The following is a 15,642-nucleotide window of genomic DNA, read 5'->3' on the forward strand; positions in this document are numbered from 1 at the left end:
TTGGCTCATTTGTCAACTACAAATGAGCCACCATGTAGAGAGATCAGCTACAAAAAATTACGCTATAGAGAGATCAGCTAGAAAAAGAGAGTTCAGCTGCAAAAAAAATAACACTGTAGAGAGATCAGCTAGAAAAAAGTAGAGAGTTCAACTACAACCAAATTACCCTGTAGTGAGTTCAGCTATACACAAATCATCCTGTAGAGAGATCAGCTACAAACAAATCACACTCTAGAGAGATCAGCTATGACATCAGCTATGACATCAGCTAGAAATAAGTCACCTTGTAGAAAGAGCAGCTAGAACAATGGCACCACATAGAGAGTTACAAATCACCTTTTTAAGATCAGCTAGGAACAAGTCACCCTGTTGAGAGACCCGCTATAAACAAGTCACCTTCTAGAAAGCTCAGCTACAAAAAAAATCACTCTGTAGAGAGAACCGAAACAAACAAATCACAGTGTAGAAAGATCAGCTAGAAAAAGTTACCCTGTAGTGTATAGTGGAGCGGCATAGCACCGAAAAATGGGCATTTCGTGCACTTTGTGATACAATTATGAAACTTTCCACACAAATTGTGCTCCTTGTGACATATGTTTTTTTATATAGAGCCATCACATATTTGACCTTTGGTGACGTTTAGAGCCATATTTTCACTGGAAATTAATCATTTTTGTCTTTATCTCCCTGAGGCATTATTTTACACTGTTAAAACATGGTATCAAATTAAAGGTGTTGATCTAAGAACTATATTGACTTTTGTTTGAAGTTTGTATCTCATTCCACTACAAAGTTATGATCATTTTTGTAAGTCATAAAATTCTTTTCCCTTGGGGTATAAATTACTAATGGGCAAGTAATTCATAGAATTTCATGGTTAATATAAATGATCATAACTTTGGAATGCAATCACCTATTGACTTCAAATAAAAGCCGAGTAGTTTGTTTTAGTAGGACCTTTATTTTGAAACTGTGCAAAATGATGCCTCAGGGAGATAAAGACAAAAGCGATGAATTTTCAGTACAAAAATTGTTGTAAAGGTCACCAAAGGTCAAATATGTGATGGCTCTATATCCATAAAATTATGTCACAAGGAGTACAACTTATACGGAAAGTTTCATAATTGTATCAAAAATTGCACAACTATCGCACTATGCCGCTCTACTAGTAGAGAGTTCAGCTATAAACAAATCACCCTGTAGAGAGTTCAAGTTACTGTGGAGAGAGATTAGCTAGAAACAGGTTACCCTGTAGAGAGTTCAGCTACAAACAAATCACCCTGTAGAGAGATCAGCTGGAAATGGTTTACCCTGTAGAGAGATCTGCAAGAAACAAGTAGCTAAACCTGTAGAAAGATCATGCAGTTAAAAACAAATCACACTGTAGAGATATCAGCTAGAAAAATGTAGAGAGTTCAGCTGCAAACAAATCACCCTGTAGAGAGATCAGGTCACCCTGTAGAGAGATCAAATCATCATGTAGAGAGTTCAGCTACAATTAAACAAAGCACCCTGTAGAGAGTTTAGCTACAAATCAGAGAGATTAGTTAAAGTTACAAACAAATCACCATGTTAGATCAGCTAGAAACAAGTCTAGAAACAAGTTACCCTATAGAGAGTTCAGCTACATATAAATCACCCTGTAGAGAGTTCAGCTTTAAACAAGTCACCCTGTAGAGAAATCAGCTAAAAGAAGTCACCATGTAAAGAGTTCACCTACAAACAAAACATCCCGTAGAGAGTTCAGCTACATTTTATGTCACATAGAGAGTTCAGCTACATTTCAAGTCACCCAGTGGAGATCAGCTGCTCCTGTAAAAAGAAATGGCATGCAAGAATTTCAAATTTGGTATAAATACTGATAAAATAAAATAAATGCAGTAGTTAATATAGAAAAGTCTGCTTGTATGTCTTTCTTCTTTCTCTGTAGTAAAGAAAAAAAACAGGTTAAAATAATCCCAAGCCGGCAATAAGACGGCTTTGGTGTATACAAATACAAAAAGAAGTGATATCTAATCAAAGCTGTAAAAAAGGTACGGCCCTTAAAAAGGCCATGGTGAAAAATCCAAGGTGGCGACCAAGAAATGGTTGTGATGGTAGCTTAATAGTAAAAATTTTAATAACAACAATTCAGGTGAATTTTGTGCCACAATATCTTGGCACCAAATTCACCTGAATTGTCGTTATTAAAAGTTTTACCATTAACCTACCATCACAGCCATTTCTTGGTTACCACCTTGGATTTCACATCTTTTTTCACCATGGCCTTTTTCCATTAACATACCATCACAGCCATTTCTTGTTGCCACCTTGGATTTCACATCTTTTTTCACCATGGCCTTTTTAAGGGTTGCACCTTTTTTTTACAGCTTTGGTGTTTTTGAATAGCTACTACAATACCCCACCTCAAAGCCACACACAGCTTCGTGCAATTATTTCTTCACCTTTCACCTGATGAAACTACAAAAGCAGAAATATATTGTGGCTGCTAATAAAATTCTTAATTACCTGACTATTGACAATACCATTGTCAGAGTCTACTGGAACTTTGAACTTTAGAGTTCCCCCTTTCTTTACTCCTCCTCCACTTTCTAACAACATGCATACATACTATACAAATTCACAAGTATAAGCTGATACCTGCAGCTGTATTTATCTCTCCTACAAGTAGCAACTTAAAAGACACGGGTGCTTCTGGCCTCCTAGATGTGTCCACAGACTTGATCATGGAGACTCCAGTTAAACTAAAACGTCATTAGATGCCTGGGAATAGTAACTATTAAACCAGGTAGAGCTGATGCCGTCACCCCAATAAACAGTAGTAATGAATACTGTGTATATTACTGCAAACTTCTTAGTGGGTCACTAAAATTAAATGTACAGTGATGTTCACTATATTTGCCATTCACCACTCCTTTTTTACAGTGTTTGCATTAGAGCTGTGACCTAGCTAGCTGGAGTATGCATATCTGTAATCAATATTATTTGCATGGCTCTCTATAATCACATCTAAATTATGATATTCCATCTTTACAAAATTATTGTACTGTAGGTGTATGGCAAAATTTGATCGTGTGGTGCATGTATCTTAAATCTTGAGCATGGACCACAGTATACATCCAAGCAGTGTGCAGAATTTGCTATCTAGTGTGGGCTTTCACACACCATAAGCAGCCCTAAATACCCACAATCTAATGGAGCAGCCAAAAGAGCAATCAAAGATATTCTTAAGAGAATGGTTGGTAATATGTACATGGCTGCAATGTTGGCTTACAGATCCACACCTTTGGAATTCTTGTACGCACGCACACACGCACACACGCACGCACACACACACACGCACGCACGCACTGTTATATAAGCACAGAGGTTTTGAGGTTGCTTGATACATGACTATGTATACATCACACATGTACAGCAACTAGCCAATGAAATTTAAGCAGCATATTTGAATTTCACAAAGAGTGAATTTCATTGGCTATATCTGTTGCACATGCGTAATACGATTGTGCCAATATTATCAAGCAACTTCAAAACCTCTGTACAGACGTTTTCAGGTTGGTTGTCAGCGAACGGCAACAAATAATCGTAATTCGTTTACGAATTACTGTAATTCTATAGGAATCCGTTGCACATGCGCAGGCAACGAACCTGAAAACCTTTGTACATATCTAGTCAGTGATGTAACTACATGCAAACACCTTTCAATGTAACACTAGCACAAGGATATGCTTATGCTATAAAATTTTGAAGTACATTAAAAAAATATAATGTTCTTTGTAAGTTTCTCCAGGCACTTTCGCTTCCAAAGATTCCACCTATACTTTTGCTTTGCTTCATCACCTCTGTTTCAGAGGCTCCAATTTGAGAGCTGCAATGATTGATGCCCACTCGAAAGTGCTTCTGATGGAGAAGAGTCTCCTTTAGCCACAAGCACATAACAGTGATTAATTGATATTCTTATAACTATATTCTATAGAGGTTGACTGCTCTATTAGAGTTAGTGCAATACAACCCCATCTCCGCCTATATGCTCTGAGAAACATTCATATTTGGCATATTCACTGAGGATCTATATATAAATCAGTTCCAGGACGTCTGTTGCAATATAAATAAAACCTTTATTGTCATAATATGGTAATGGACTTCAATAAGACAAAACTTTTTCAGCTAGTGAGTAATAAATCAGTGGAATGATTTACCTAGTTTTGTAATCTCAGCACCCACAATTATAGTATGTTCATGTTGAGCTGAATCCTGAAAAACAGCTAAAAATTAGAAGTGGATTTTTTCTCAACAGAGTTAACATTTCAGCCAACCAAATGATTATTGGTAACAGCAAAGGTGTCAACAACAGACATATACGGTTTGGCTCCATTTCAAGTTCGGGAAAGGGCTTTAATGAACAATGTACTTATATGGCTTCCCCATAGGAAATGTATTGTGAAAATTTTGATTGGCCGTAAATATTATGTCAAACATTTGAACAAAAAGATTTTGAAATATTTTTAGCGGGTCAAGCAGTACTACAAATGAGCCAAATTTCAAGATCGTGTGTAATTGCATCCATGAGTTATTAAATGTTTTTGAGGATTCAGCTGAACGTGAACATACTATAACTCATTTAAATCTAGATTGGACAATTATGTAACAGGATATGGATACTGTGGAAGGCCTCAGGCCTAATGTGTATACATTGTTTTGTCCATTATAGTGACCAGATTTGCGAAAAGGTACCTTTTTCACACACAAATTTTAACTTATTTACAACTTCATAATGTTTTAACTGTTGCATATGAACTTTTTCATGAGTGAAGCTACAGTATCTAGCTGCATTTTGATGCAAAGAGCAACTTAATCAGTATAAGGAGTCAACTGTTGTGACATTTTGTTTGCTGGTATGTAAAATGTGTGGAAAAGGTATACCTTTTCGCAAATCTGGTCACAAATTTATTATAATTAATAAATAAATGGAGATAAGAAAGGTTGAATAAAAATCTTAAAGGTTTACAAAATACTAGAAACAAACAATTCTCGTATCCATTTACATATTAAGTCGTGAGACAAATCTGAGCTGTGTTAGGGCCATAATACATTCTGTAGAATTTGTTGTAAAGCCAGCAACTGTTGTGCAAAAAATTGTCATGATCACATGAATTGTGGTGATGATTGCAAAATTGTACAGCGCCTGTATGCATGAAGCATTTGCTTTCTAAGTACTTTCTTGGCTGCAATGCAAGTCTTGATATTACATTGACCAAGTAACTTGCCTAACAATGCAGGGCACTCCTACAATGGTTGATCTATCCACAAAACAATTTTCAACTCATTCCATGAAGCGGTTTACCCCGTAGGCGTGACAACAAATTGATCTTGTTTTACGTGAATAATTGTGACTGGATCTGTGAAAACCCGGCATAATGGCGCATTTTTCAAATTCTTTATTATTGAAGATTTATAATCTACTTAACCGAGTGCATGCTCTGGCCAAGTTTAGGACTTGTATGCCACCAACTTTGGGAGTTACAGCTCTACAAAGTAGTAGCAACAGAAAGATCGATTTGTACAGCAAGTACTGGGAAAATAAATTACAGGTGCTTACAAAAACGACTGTAACTTACAAACGCAATGCAGTACAGAGTTGCAACTTGGACCAACATCTTCGCCATGAATAGGGGAGTCCATTACATGGCGAGTTGTTTCTCCTGTCACCTTTCTTCACTACATACAGAGACGAAATTAGTGAAGAAAAATCGATCACATACGACCGCTTCGACATAATGTAAACAAATGCCCATAACTCATGTATCCTTTAGGCTACTACTACGAAACAAATATTTTCGAACTCCTCTTGAGTAGGCGAATAAGATGGTGCCCATGTTTTTGATCATTGCACCCTTTCTTCATAAAGAACTAAGTGTTTAAAAATTTTACGATTTTTTTTTTCATTTACGAAAATACCTTACGCATTGCAATCAAAGCCTATACTGAAAATTTAGGCTTGCACCATTATGTTGGGTTTTCGCAGATCCGGTCACAATTGGTCATAAATCCTTAACCGTTCATCCGATTTACACCAAATGTGATACAAGGATTTGCCTTTGGACTTCCTTTCTGTGTGCCAAATTTCAAGGCGATCAGAGTACGCGTTTGCATTTTATAGCAATTTTTGTAAGTGTGCGAAAACACGAAGAAGAATAAGAAGAAAAAAAATGAAGAAAAAACCTGAAACTTTGGCTGCTTGTATCTCGGAAAAGGTTTGAGCGATTTCCTTCAAATTTGGACTATGGACTCCCCTAGCTGGCGGGCAACTCTGCAGCAAATGTGGTTCCAATCGGATAAGGTATCACCGAGATACAAAGGTGTGAAAATGACGTTTTCTTTCTTCCTGTCAATACACCCACGGTGTGGCACACCGGCTTCTTGCGCCACACGACACACTACCATGTGTCTTGATAGAAAACGATATAATTTATTGCTATGAGAAAACAGCCAATGAGATGAGCATGTTAATACTGGGTGATAAAGTACGTATGTAGCTAACATGTAACACTTTCACACCTCAGATCAAAGCAGCCACTCAGGCTAAATTTTGTATATATGTAGTCCAGCTAGCCGGGCTACATACAAAATGTAGCCCAGGCTACATCTGGGCAACGATTATACAGTAAGGCCGAATTAATTGTGGGACTCACATGATTAGTATGCATGACTTGAATTTTGCCATGAAAACTACTCAGACAGAGAGCATTTTGTTATCCTCACTATCCTACGAGTTGAAAAATGGTGAAAACTAGTGCTATAGCTTATTCACCAATTGTTTCCAAATACGGACCACACACCCATCATGAAATTACCACTCTGCGGCACAAAGTAACCACTCTACAAGCAAGCTTACCTATCCAGGCCTTTAGTTAACTCCGATTCAATAGCACTGATTAAACTTCTTGAAAAAAACAAAAACATGATGGATATTCTTTTAGAGTAGTTGGCTGCTCTAGAGTATTTCAATTTTTAGCAGCTTTTATTTAGGTTAAGTCTCACCCCAAAAGTATACTTTGAACCCTTCTTAGTAATTCTAAGTAAACATTGGCCTTTCTCCCTTCTCTATCCGTCTTTTCATTGCCCATGCATACGTATAAGATGCAATTGCATCTGTACTGCAACTTCTAGAAGCTTCCTACCTTGTATTTTGGAGGGCCCTCCCCCCCTTAATCTAGTCTCGCGTGGCCAGACCGCTTTTTTCCGTATATTCGGTGGGGAAAAACGGGTCTGGTGCAACTCCAATAGCTGTTTACTTCTGAGCCGTCCCCACATTCCGGGGACGCTAATTGAATAACATTGGTCACAAAGGAGGTACCATGACGTCAGTAAAACTATGAAGTATTCCTACACTCCTGCTCCAGTTGTGAGTCTATTATTATTATTATTATTATTATCAAATTGTTTAAAGGGATACACAAAAGGCATGTGCCTGTACAAGGTGATACCCTTACATACAATCTTTACTGTTACAAAAATACAATTACAAAAACAGAACAACATACACAATACAAGTACAGAATTAAACAATCACATTAAAATAAACTGTTTCAATCTGGATCTGAAATGTTTAACCTGGCTTCGTGCCAAAATGTCCTCAGGAATAGTGTTCCACAAGAATGCCACGGATACAAAAAAAAACAATAACGAAAAGCATTGATGGTAGAAGAAAACACTTTTAAAGTTAAGGAGTGCGACCTTGTACACAGTGTATTGAACTCAAAGTAATCACTAAAAGCAATTCCAGTACGCCCCTTCCAAATATCATACAAGATTGACAGTGACAAGAATTGCCGTCTAGACTGCAGGGATGGCCATTGCAATTCACTAATACAGTCATCCAATGATTTGGACCACTGATATGATCGTGGATTCCAGGTGCTACAGATCCAGCGTGCTGCACTGATTCAATCAATTTAATGTTAGAAGAAGTAAAGGGAGACCAAACAGGACAGGCATATTCAAGATGGGGTCTCACAAGGCACTTATACGCAATGTTCTTAGCCGAAAATGAAGCACCAAACAAGTCTTGTTACACGATGAGGATTAACTTTCAAGACGCTATAAAAGAGACATCGGAGCAAATTAAGATTCGTTTAAAGGATAAACAGATCTCTAAGTTAACTTACTGACGTCATAGGCACCTCCTTTGCGGCCAATGTTATTCAATTAGGCTAGAAGTAAACAGTTATTGGAGTTGCATCAGACCCTTTCTTCCCCACCCAATATACGGAAAAAATCTGGCCACGCGAGACTACCCTTAATCCGTAGTCTCGCGTGGCCAGACCGCTTTTTCTCAGCACGGCGCTTATCGATTAAAATTATAGCGCGCTTATAATTTTAATCGATAAGCGCCGTGCTGAGAAAAAGCGGTCTGGCCACGCGAGACTACCTTAATCCGCCCTTGCGCCGGGTTAGAATTTTTCAGCTGGTTTTCAAATTTTAGAACGTAATAACCAAACCTGGTAGTTTCGCCTCGATATCTTGCTTGTTAGCCTCTATATCAATCTTCGAAATCTCGATCGCCATTGGTGATAATACTCGAAAATATAAGAGTCCTCCAAATAGAGTGTGACGTCAAAGCGGATGATTCCAATCCCGGATACTTGTCTGTATATTTACGCTATCTCGGTTGGTCTTCCCACCTTTTTTTCGAATGTGCTGAAATTTTGTCAACAGATTGTACGTGCGTGTGTCGATAGCAAGTCCTTACTGCTGTCAAAACAAGTGTCAAAGTGATCCAGTGTTAGCGCCCACTACAACAACGAAGAAAATGAATGAGGAACATTATGCTTTACTTGATGAGCCTCGAAATCGTGAAAACCTTTCACTCAAGTTTACTTCTCCGAAGAAGAGAAACCTTGATGGTGATTACCTCGACAACAGCGCGCAATCCAGCAACTCCTTGCCTACTTGGCCGGAAAATCAGCGGCCCAGACGATGGCCTATAAGTAGAAAAGCACACCTCTCGCCATACTTGCACACCTCCGTACCCGCTTTGAGTGAGATAAATGGAGACGTATTAAGGAAACAGGTGTTTAACCGTTTCTATAAACAATTGATGGAATCACTACCAATGGATGATCCCACCTTTAGGAAAAGGTTATTCTCTATTGCTGGCGACTTGTATGAGTATATCCCAGGACTAAATAAAGCACGATATGTTTTGGATAACGTTATCAAACCAGCAGTAATGAAAGGGGATGGTAGCAGCTTTAATAAGCTTATTTCAGTGATGAAGAATAGCAAGCACAATAACTTACAGCAGTTAGCCAAACTGATTTCAAGTAGCCTGACAAGGGAAGATTATTCAGAGAAAGGTTAGTTATTTCATATATTAAACCAGGCCCGTGCCCACAGCCAGTTGTGGGCATGTGCCTACTTTACTGAAATTGTTTTTGTAAAAGTGTGTGTGTACATATCTACCTATGTTTGTCCGTATGCACCCATGTTAGCAAAATCATTAGTGGTAACAGCAGCTTTTACATAAAAGGTAAAAGCAAAATGACAAATAAAGTCTATATTTTAAACTTTGCTCTGAGGTGGTCTCTTTTCAGTGGTCTGAAATACGGGTGTAGCAACTCTCCTTAGTCTTTGTGAATTACCTTCCCTTCGGGTTTTACAGGCGTTTAACAACTAAAAACAACGGTGCACACTTCATAGACTACCAGGAATAGCCTATCCCTTCGAGTTGGAAAGGGGGCGTATCCCTTACATATGCTAATGAAATGAAGAGCAGCTTTGAGGCTTTGTCAAGAGAATTTGTGGGGAAAACACGATATTCTAACTATAAAACAGTTTAGAAGATACTTGTGTGCGTAATATGTTGTTTCACAAACGCTTCCTGCACAGCAATGTAATTGAAAATGAAGAAATACGAAACTTTCGTGAATTACAAAATCCGAGAATTACAATACATTAATTATGTATTATCGCACAACCAAAAACCTATCATACAGTATGATAGTAGTACTGTATAGTAGGGTTTGGTAAGAAATCATGGTTTCATGGATTTTCACACCTTTAAAACAGCCTTGCAATAATTTTTATCCAAAAAAACCACCTGGAATGCTTTAGTACTGCTGTAATGATGCTGTACCTTGGTAAATGAAACGAAAAGTCGAATGTTTTGATGTACAGTGAGTTTTGAAATTCACCTACATTTCATCTGCCAGCCCTGAGGCTTTCTCTATACAGTTCGCGTGAGAAAACATGATAGACAATTATTGCAAAGCAAAAGACACACTATAAAGAGAAGATACTTCTGTGTGTAATTTGTGGTTTAAAGTGGCTTGTTGTAGTTACGCTTCCTTAGCAGTGCATAGCAATGTAATTACCGAATTACAAAATAATTCATTAATTATGAAATACGCTAAATTACAGTACAATTATCAATATAGTAATAGCATGAATATAAACACATGGTTGATTAATTTCCTATTTAGTTAGAATGGGTGTTAACTGCATGGGCGCCTGGTTTTTAACATCAACTTGTTTTGTTTGGGGAGGGAGGGGGTGCCTGGGAAAATTGTGTGTTTGTCTGCCTCTGCCCACACAAATTTTATTGTAAAAGGCAGCCAGTGTGAGCACTCTACACTAACCTTGTGGCAGGGATTTTTCTAGAAAATAAATTCAGGGGGGGGGCAATCCGAGTTTTTCAGAAATTGAGGGGGGCAGAACTTAAATTAGGCTAAATTTGTTTTATTGTAGCTAGCCCATCGACTAAATTTTATGATTTCAAATCAATTTATCATTGTTTCATCATTGGGCTGGTTGAGGCAGAGTTCAGGGGGGGGGGGGGGGGGGTAAAATGCCCCCTCTGTCCCCCCCTAGAAAAATCCCTGCTTGTGGTAAACTTACAGACAGGTAAGCTATACTCTCAGGGTATATACTTCGTGCCAATTCAAAAATGCAGGTGAAACTGGTTTCTGACTACAGTGTGAACAAGGTTGTATGGGTGCTGTAACAACCACAACAAAAAAAAAGCAGCTTGCCAGGCCTTGCAGACTACCAGAAATTGTGTTTCCCTTCGTATTGAAACCCTCTTGGGCACATGTGAAAATTAAAATCAGCCTGAGGGCTTTGTCACAAAAGAGCAACCTATAAACAGTTTGGAAGATAGTTTTGAGTGGTTTAAAGCGGCTTGTTCTTAACTACAATGAAGTGGATTACAAAATAATTAATTACAACAACAAAAAATACAAGAATTGCAATAATATACTATATGCATTTAACAACATGCTAACAATTCTTAATCATGTAACAACCATGAATAGATACAAAGGTGTATTAGATACAATGGCGAGAACTAAAATGTTATTGATCACAAGTCAATGTGTATGCATATAAAGAGTTCAGTTCATCACATACCTCCCCCCTTAGTCCTTCATTCTACCGAATCGCTGAACAGGCTTGACAACTCGTCCACTACGAGTAGTTATTGTGGGTGGACTGAGAACTGAGGGAGTCTCTCTGCTTCAGAATCAATATTTTTTGCTTGTGGCTGCTCCTGAGCACACTCATTAAGTAAACAAGGGAGGTGTTCAGTCTTGTTCCACCATTGGATTCTGTGTATCCTCTGTCAAGGGGGCGTGCTGTATTAATGTGAACTTTGCACTCAGAAGTACCCATTCTCAGTACTACAGTCAAAGGTCCCTTTCATTTCTACAACAATCCAGGCATCATGGATCTGGCTGCATCAGGATTAATTTTGAAGTGCCATTTGCCATGGCGATGCCAAACCAGACAGCTGAAAGGATTGTAAGAAGTTTGAGAAATGAAGTGCTTACCTTAGTTGGGCCACCTGAGAAGTTACATTCTGATCAGGGGCACAATTTTGAGAGCATAATCTTAGCTGATCGGCTTTTGGGGTCACGAAATTTTGCACAACTCCATACCATTGTAATAACTCAGTATTCAATGGTAAGAACAAATACAACAGTCTATATCGGAGCACAGTCAAGCATAAAAGTCACGCTACAAGCACAAGGCTGGAAGCCTGGAGTCACGTGATGAATCACAAGATACGGAATTATGCAATACACAATATTGTTCTCTAATCGATCTACCCCCCTTCACACTAAGGCAAGTGTAGCAGTGTTTACAACAGCTGTGTGTACAAGAAAGTTCAGTTCAATTGTTTCCAGTAATTCCACAGTATTCTTGAGGTCTGACAATCTGTCCATTTCTAATTACCGTGTGGTGTGGTCTAACTGAATTTCCAGTATCCTGAACTGGCTCATTTCTTTCAGATGCCCCATTTTCAGCTAGTTGGATCATCTAAGAATACCCCTTGTCCCACCTTAGGGTTAGGGAAACCAAACTTCACTTGGTTTTGTCCAGGGTAATTCTTCCTCAGTATCTCAGCAGATTCGGTCACATTTGTGCAAAAAGGGGCCTTCCACACACATCCAATTCTATGAAATTGGGAGACCATAACTTAGTGTAAGAATTAATAGTGTGATAGGCAGCCGGGCTCGTGGAGCTTTTCCTAGCTTCCCCCATTCTACTTTTACTCCTCTCAAAACTTGACGAGACGTGGCATCTGATGAATATCTGGATTCTTTAGGCCATGACTGATTTGCAATTGGCGTATTCCCGACAGGTAAGTATGTATGGATGAGTGAGCAAGACCCTGCTGTCCTAGGCAAGCTACAAAATAACACAAAAGGTTTTCTGATGTTGGTAAGGGTGTGAGTGCAAAGTCAGTGTAGAATGCCAAGTAGCGACGCTGAGCTACTTGGTATGTTTTGTGGGAGGCTGCTGACAAGCCTGGTCTGTACAATCTTTGACCAACTTGATCCAACTCATGGACATCCATGTTATATTCTGTGATACCAGGGACACCAGGGCTGCTGATGGCTGAGCTGGAAGGTAGTCTGCTTCTGGAGCCTGTGAACGGAATAACGACAGATTATTTCAGGACAGGGCATCTGCCACTACATTTCTCTTCCCTGGAATGTGAACAGCTGTAAACCAGAAGTTGAATTTACCAGCAAAAAAGACCAATAACTGGATGAGGTGTATCATACTTGTGTCACTACAGAAAGTAGCATTGAGCACATCCACCACTGCTTTATTGTCAACTACGAATTGTACTACCATCCTATCCTACTAATGACCAAAGGAAGCCGCTGCCAGAATAACTGGGATAAGCTCTTTTACTGCTATGGACAGGTGGCTTAGCCGGGTGTTCCAGCAAAGCTGAAACCAATGTGGGCCCTGGAAAGCTGCACACCCCCATGACTCTGACGCATATCAGTAAACCTGCAGGTCTTTCTTAACCAAGCCCAAATTCCACAGCAATGAAATACCATTCCACCTTTCCACAAACAAGTACCACCAGAGGATGTCTGCCATTGCTGATTTGCTTAATCTCACCAGGTGTCTGGGGTTTGTAGGGCATACAGTCTTCATAAGAATGGTCTTCCTGGCCGCACTACCTTGCAAGCAAATTGAAGGAGTCCTGTAAGTCTCTCTACCTCATTTTTCCAAATTGAAGGGCAACCTATGTTAGCAGCTAGAGATGATTTCAAGTCTGTTAGTTTCTTATGTGGCAGGCGTAGCTGCAGCCTTTCTGTATCAATTTCAATTCCTAGGAATGTCAGGCATGTTGCTGGGCCTTCAAGCTTTGATGATTCAATTGGGACCTGGAGGCTCTCAAATGTGGAGAGCAATACCTGCTTCTGTCTCAGTGCTGCATTCATGTCCCTTGCCACCAGTACAAAATCATCCAAATAATGGAGTCCTTTTGCAATGCCCCTCTTGTTTAATATCCAGAGAAGCACATCAGCCACTGCTGAGAAATTTTTGGGAGCAGAGCGAAGGCCAAAGGGAAGAACTTTGTCTGTATAGATTGATCCATTCCATCTGACCCCCAGCAGGTGCTGATCTTCTGGATGAACTGGTACCATCCTATATGCTTCTTTTATGTCAGCCTTAACTAAAAAGGAGCCCTTTCCTTCAGCAACTATTAGGGCAGCCAGATCATCTATTGAGGTGTATTGCAGGGAAGCTAGTTCTGTACAGATTCCATCATTGACGCTCGAGTCTTTTGGAGAGGAGAGATCGGCAATCATTCGCCATTTTCCGGGCTTGTTTTTCTTGGGGATTAACCCCAGGGGGCTAAGGTGGATCCCCATTAGCACTGCCCCCACCGGGTACTTCCACATTCTATGAAGTGCCACCTCTCTTGTCAAATACTCAGTCACCTTGCTAGGGTTGTCACAATGAAGATTCGAGCATGCTGACACTAGGCTGAGACGCCTATCAAACCCTATGCGAAAACCTTTCTGTATCCCATTCAGGATATAATTGGCAAATGAAGCATCAGGGTGATCAGACAGTTCCAACATCCATTGCTTTAAACAGAGCAGTGTGTGATCAACCCATGATACTATTAGGCTTGGTAACTGCAGCCCTGGACTAGGCCTCTGACTGTCCAACAAACTCAGGTGATCCATGTATACGTAGTGGCCATCCTTCACCATTCCCTCTGAGAAGAGTGTCACATCAGAGATAAACAGGGAGAGGTCTGAATGATTTACACACCATATGGTGGAGAAACCAGGCCTCTCCCTAACACCATACTCTACTGGTCCTTTTAGTTTGCTCTTCTACATAGTCTGATGATCTTTAATCAAACCAAAACTAGTTAGGTGGACCAAAAAAAATAGTTTGGACTTGTTGGGTATGATGTTATCTCATGTAAGGGTTGCACACACAAATAGTGAAGGGGACACTTGTCCTCATGATTTATTTATTCTTGTTATAATTATACACTGTAAAATTCATATCACTATATGAATTACTTTAGCTAAATGAATAATGGTTGCCTTGGTATCATGTGAATTGTACTATTCATTATTCCAAACATGAGCATAAATCAAACACAAAATCACTGACAAGTCAAACAGTTGTCTTTGAAGGTTCCCTCTGTCACCTTGTTACTTCCTGGCCTTCTTGTGCCTCCCCAGGCAATCTGGTTTCCTGTGAGGGCCTTTGCAGTCCAGACAGGCATGGACATAAGAGCAAAGGGGTTTTACACAGTGACCTTTATTCCACTGAAAGCAAATTAATGTGTCTTTCTTACTAAACCCTTGTGTCATCACGTCAGGTAGGCTGGGCACTTGTACAGGTTGCACTTGAGGTAAGCATCGACCGTATATGGCAAGGTTAAGCTCCCCCATACACGAATTCTTTTAGCAGCCGCCCACTCTCTGAACTTGGTATCATATTTCATCCACCGATTGCTGCCTAGGTCATTGTTGAGCTGCAGGATAACGTGTTGGTGGGCTGCTAAACCAGCCGCCTCCTCCTTTGATGTGCTCTCCACTGTAAGAACTACTGCCATGAACCTGGCATATGCTGTCAGCCACATCATTATGTTTCTGATAGGTAGAGACTTTCCCTGCATTCATGAAAGAGACAAGGAAGAGGGTATCCTCCTTTGGGTCCTGAGGCATCATCAGGTTTGCCAAGTCCACAAACTCCCATCGATGGATTCTTTCCACAATCTTGAATGACACTGGGGGGATTCCCTCAATGACTACTACTGAGGGGCTGCTGTCCTTCCCACCAGTGAAGCCTGAGATCCTGCTA

General features: G+C 39.7%; 1 protein-coding gene and 1 long non-coding RNA gene across 4 annotated transcripts in view; one reads left to right on the top strand and one right to left on the bottom strand.

Moving 5' to 3' along the window:
- Positions 1–1,838: 1,838 nt before the first annotated feature.
- LOC136252419 (uncharacterized) lies at positions 1,839–8,596 on the bottom strand. 3 transcript variants are annotated; one of them, XR_010699550.1, is made up of 5 exons: positions 8,505–8,596; positions 2,641–2,865; positions 2,509–2,591; positions 2,406–2,460; positions 1,839–1,924 (listed from the first exon to the last, which is right to left on the bottom strand). It is a non-coding gene; the product is annotated as an uncharacterized lncRNA (long non-coding RNA). The 3 variants fall into 3 exon arrangements; XR_010699549.1 differs by lacking the exon at positions 8,505–8,596 and adding an exon at positions 8,172–8,262 and having other exon boundaries at positions 2,641–8,103; XR_010699548.1 differs by lacking the exon at positions 8,505–8,596 and having other exon boundaries at positions 2,641–8,256.
- Positions 8,575–15,642, top strand: part of LOC136252416 (uncharacterized) — a 43,094-nt gene continuing 36,026 nt past the window's right edge. Inside the window, exon 1 of the mRNA XM_066044847.1 lies at positions 8,575–9,362. Coding sequence (XP_065900919.1) covers positions 8,816–9,362 — 547 coding nt within the window. The 5' untranslated portion in view covers positions 8,575–8,815. The remainder of the gene's footprint in view (positions 9,363–15,642) is intronic.

Source organism: Dysidea avara, chromosome 4, assembly GCF_963678975.1.
Source record: "Dysidea avara chromosome 4, odDysAvar1.4, whole genome shotgun sequence".
Classification (NCBI taxonomy): Eukaryota; Metazoa; Porifera; class Demospongiae; order Dictyoceratida; family Dysideidae; genus Dysidea; species Dysidea avara.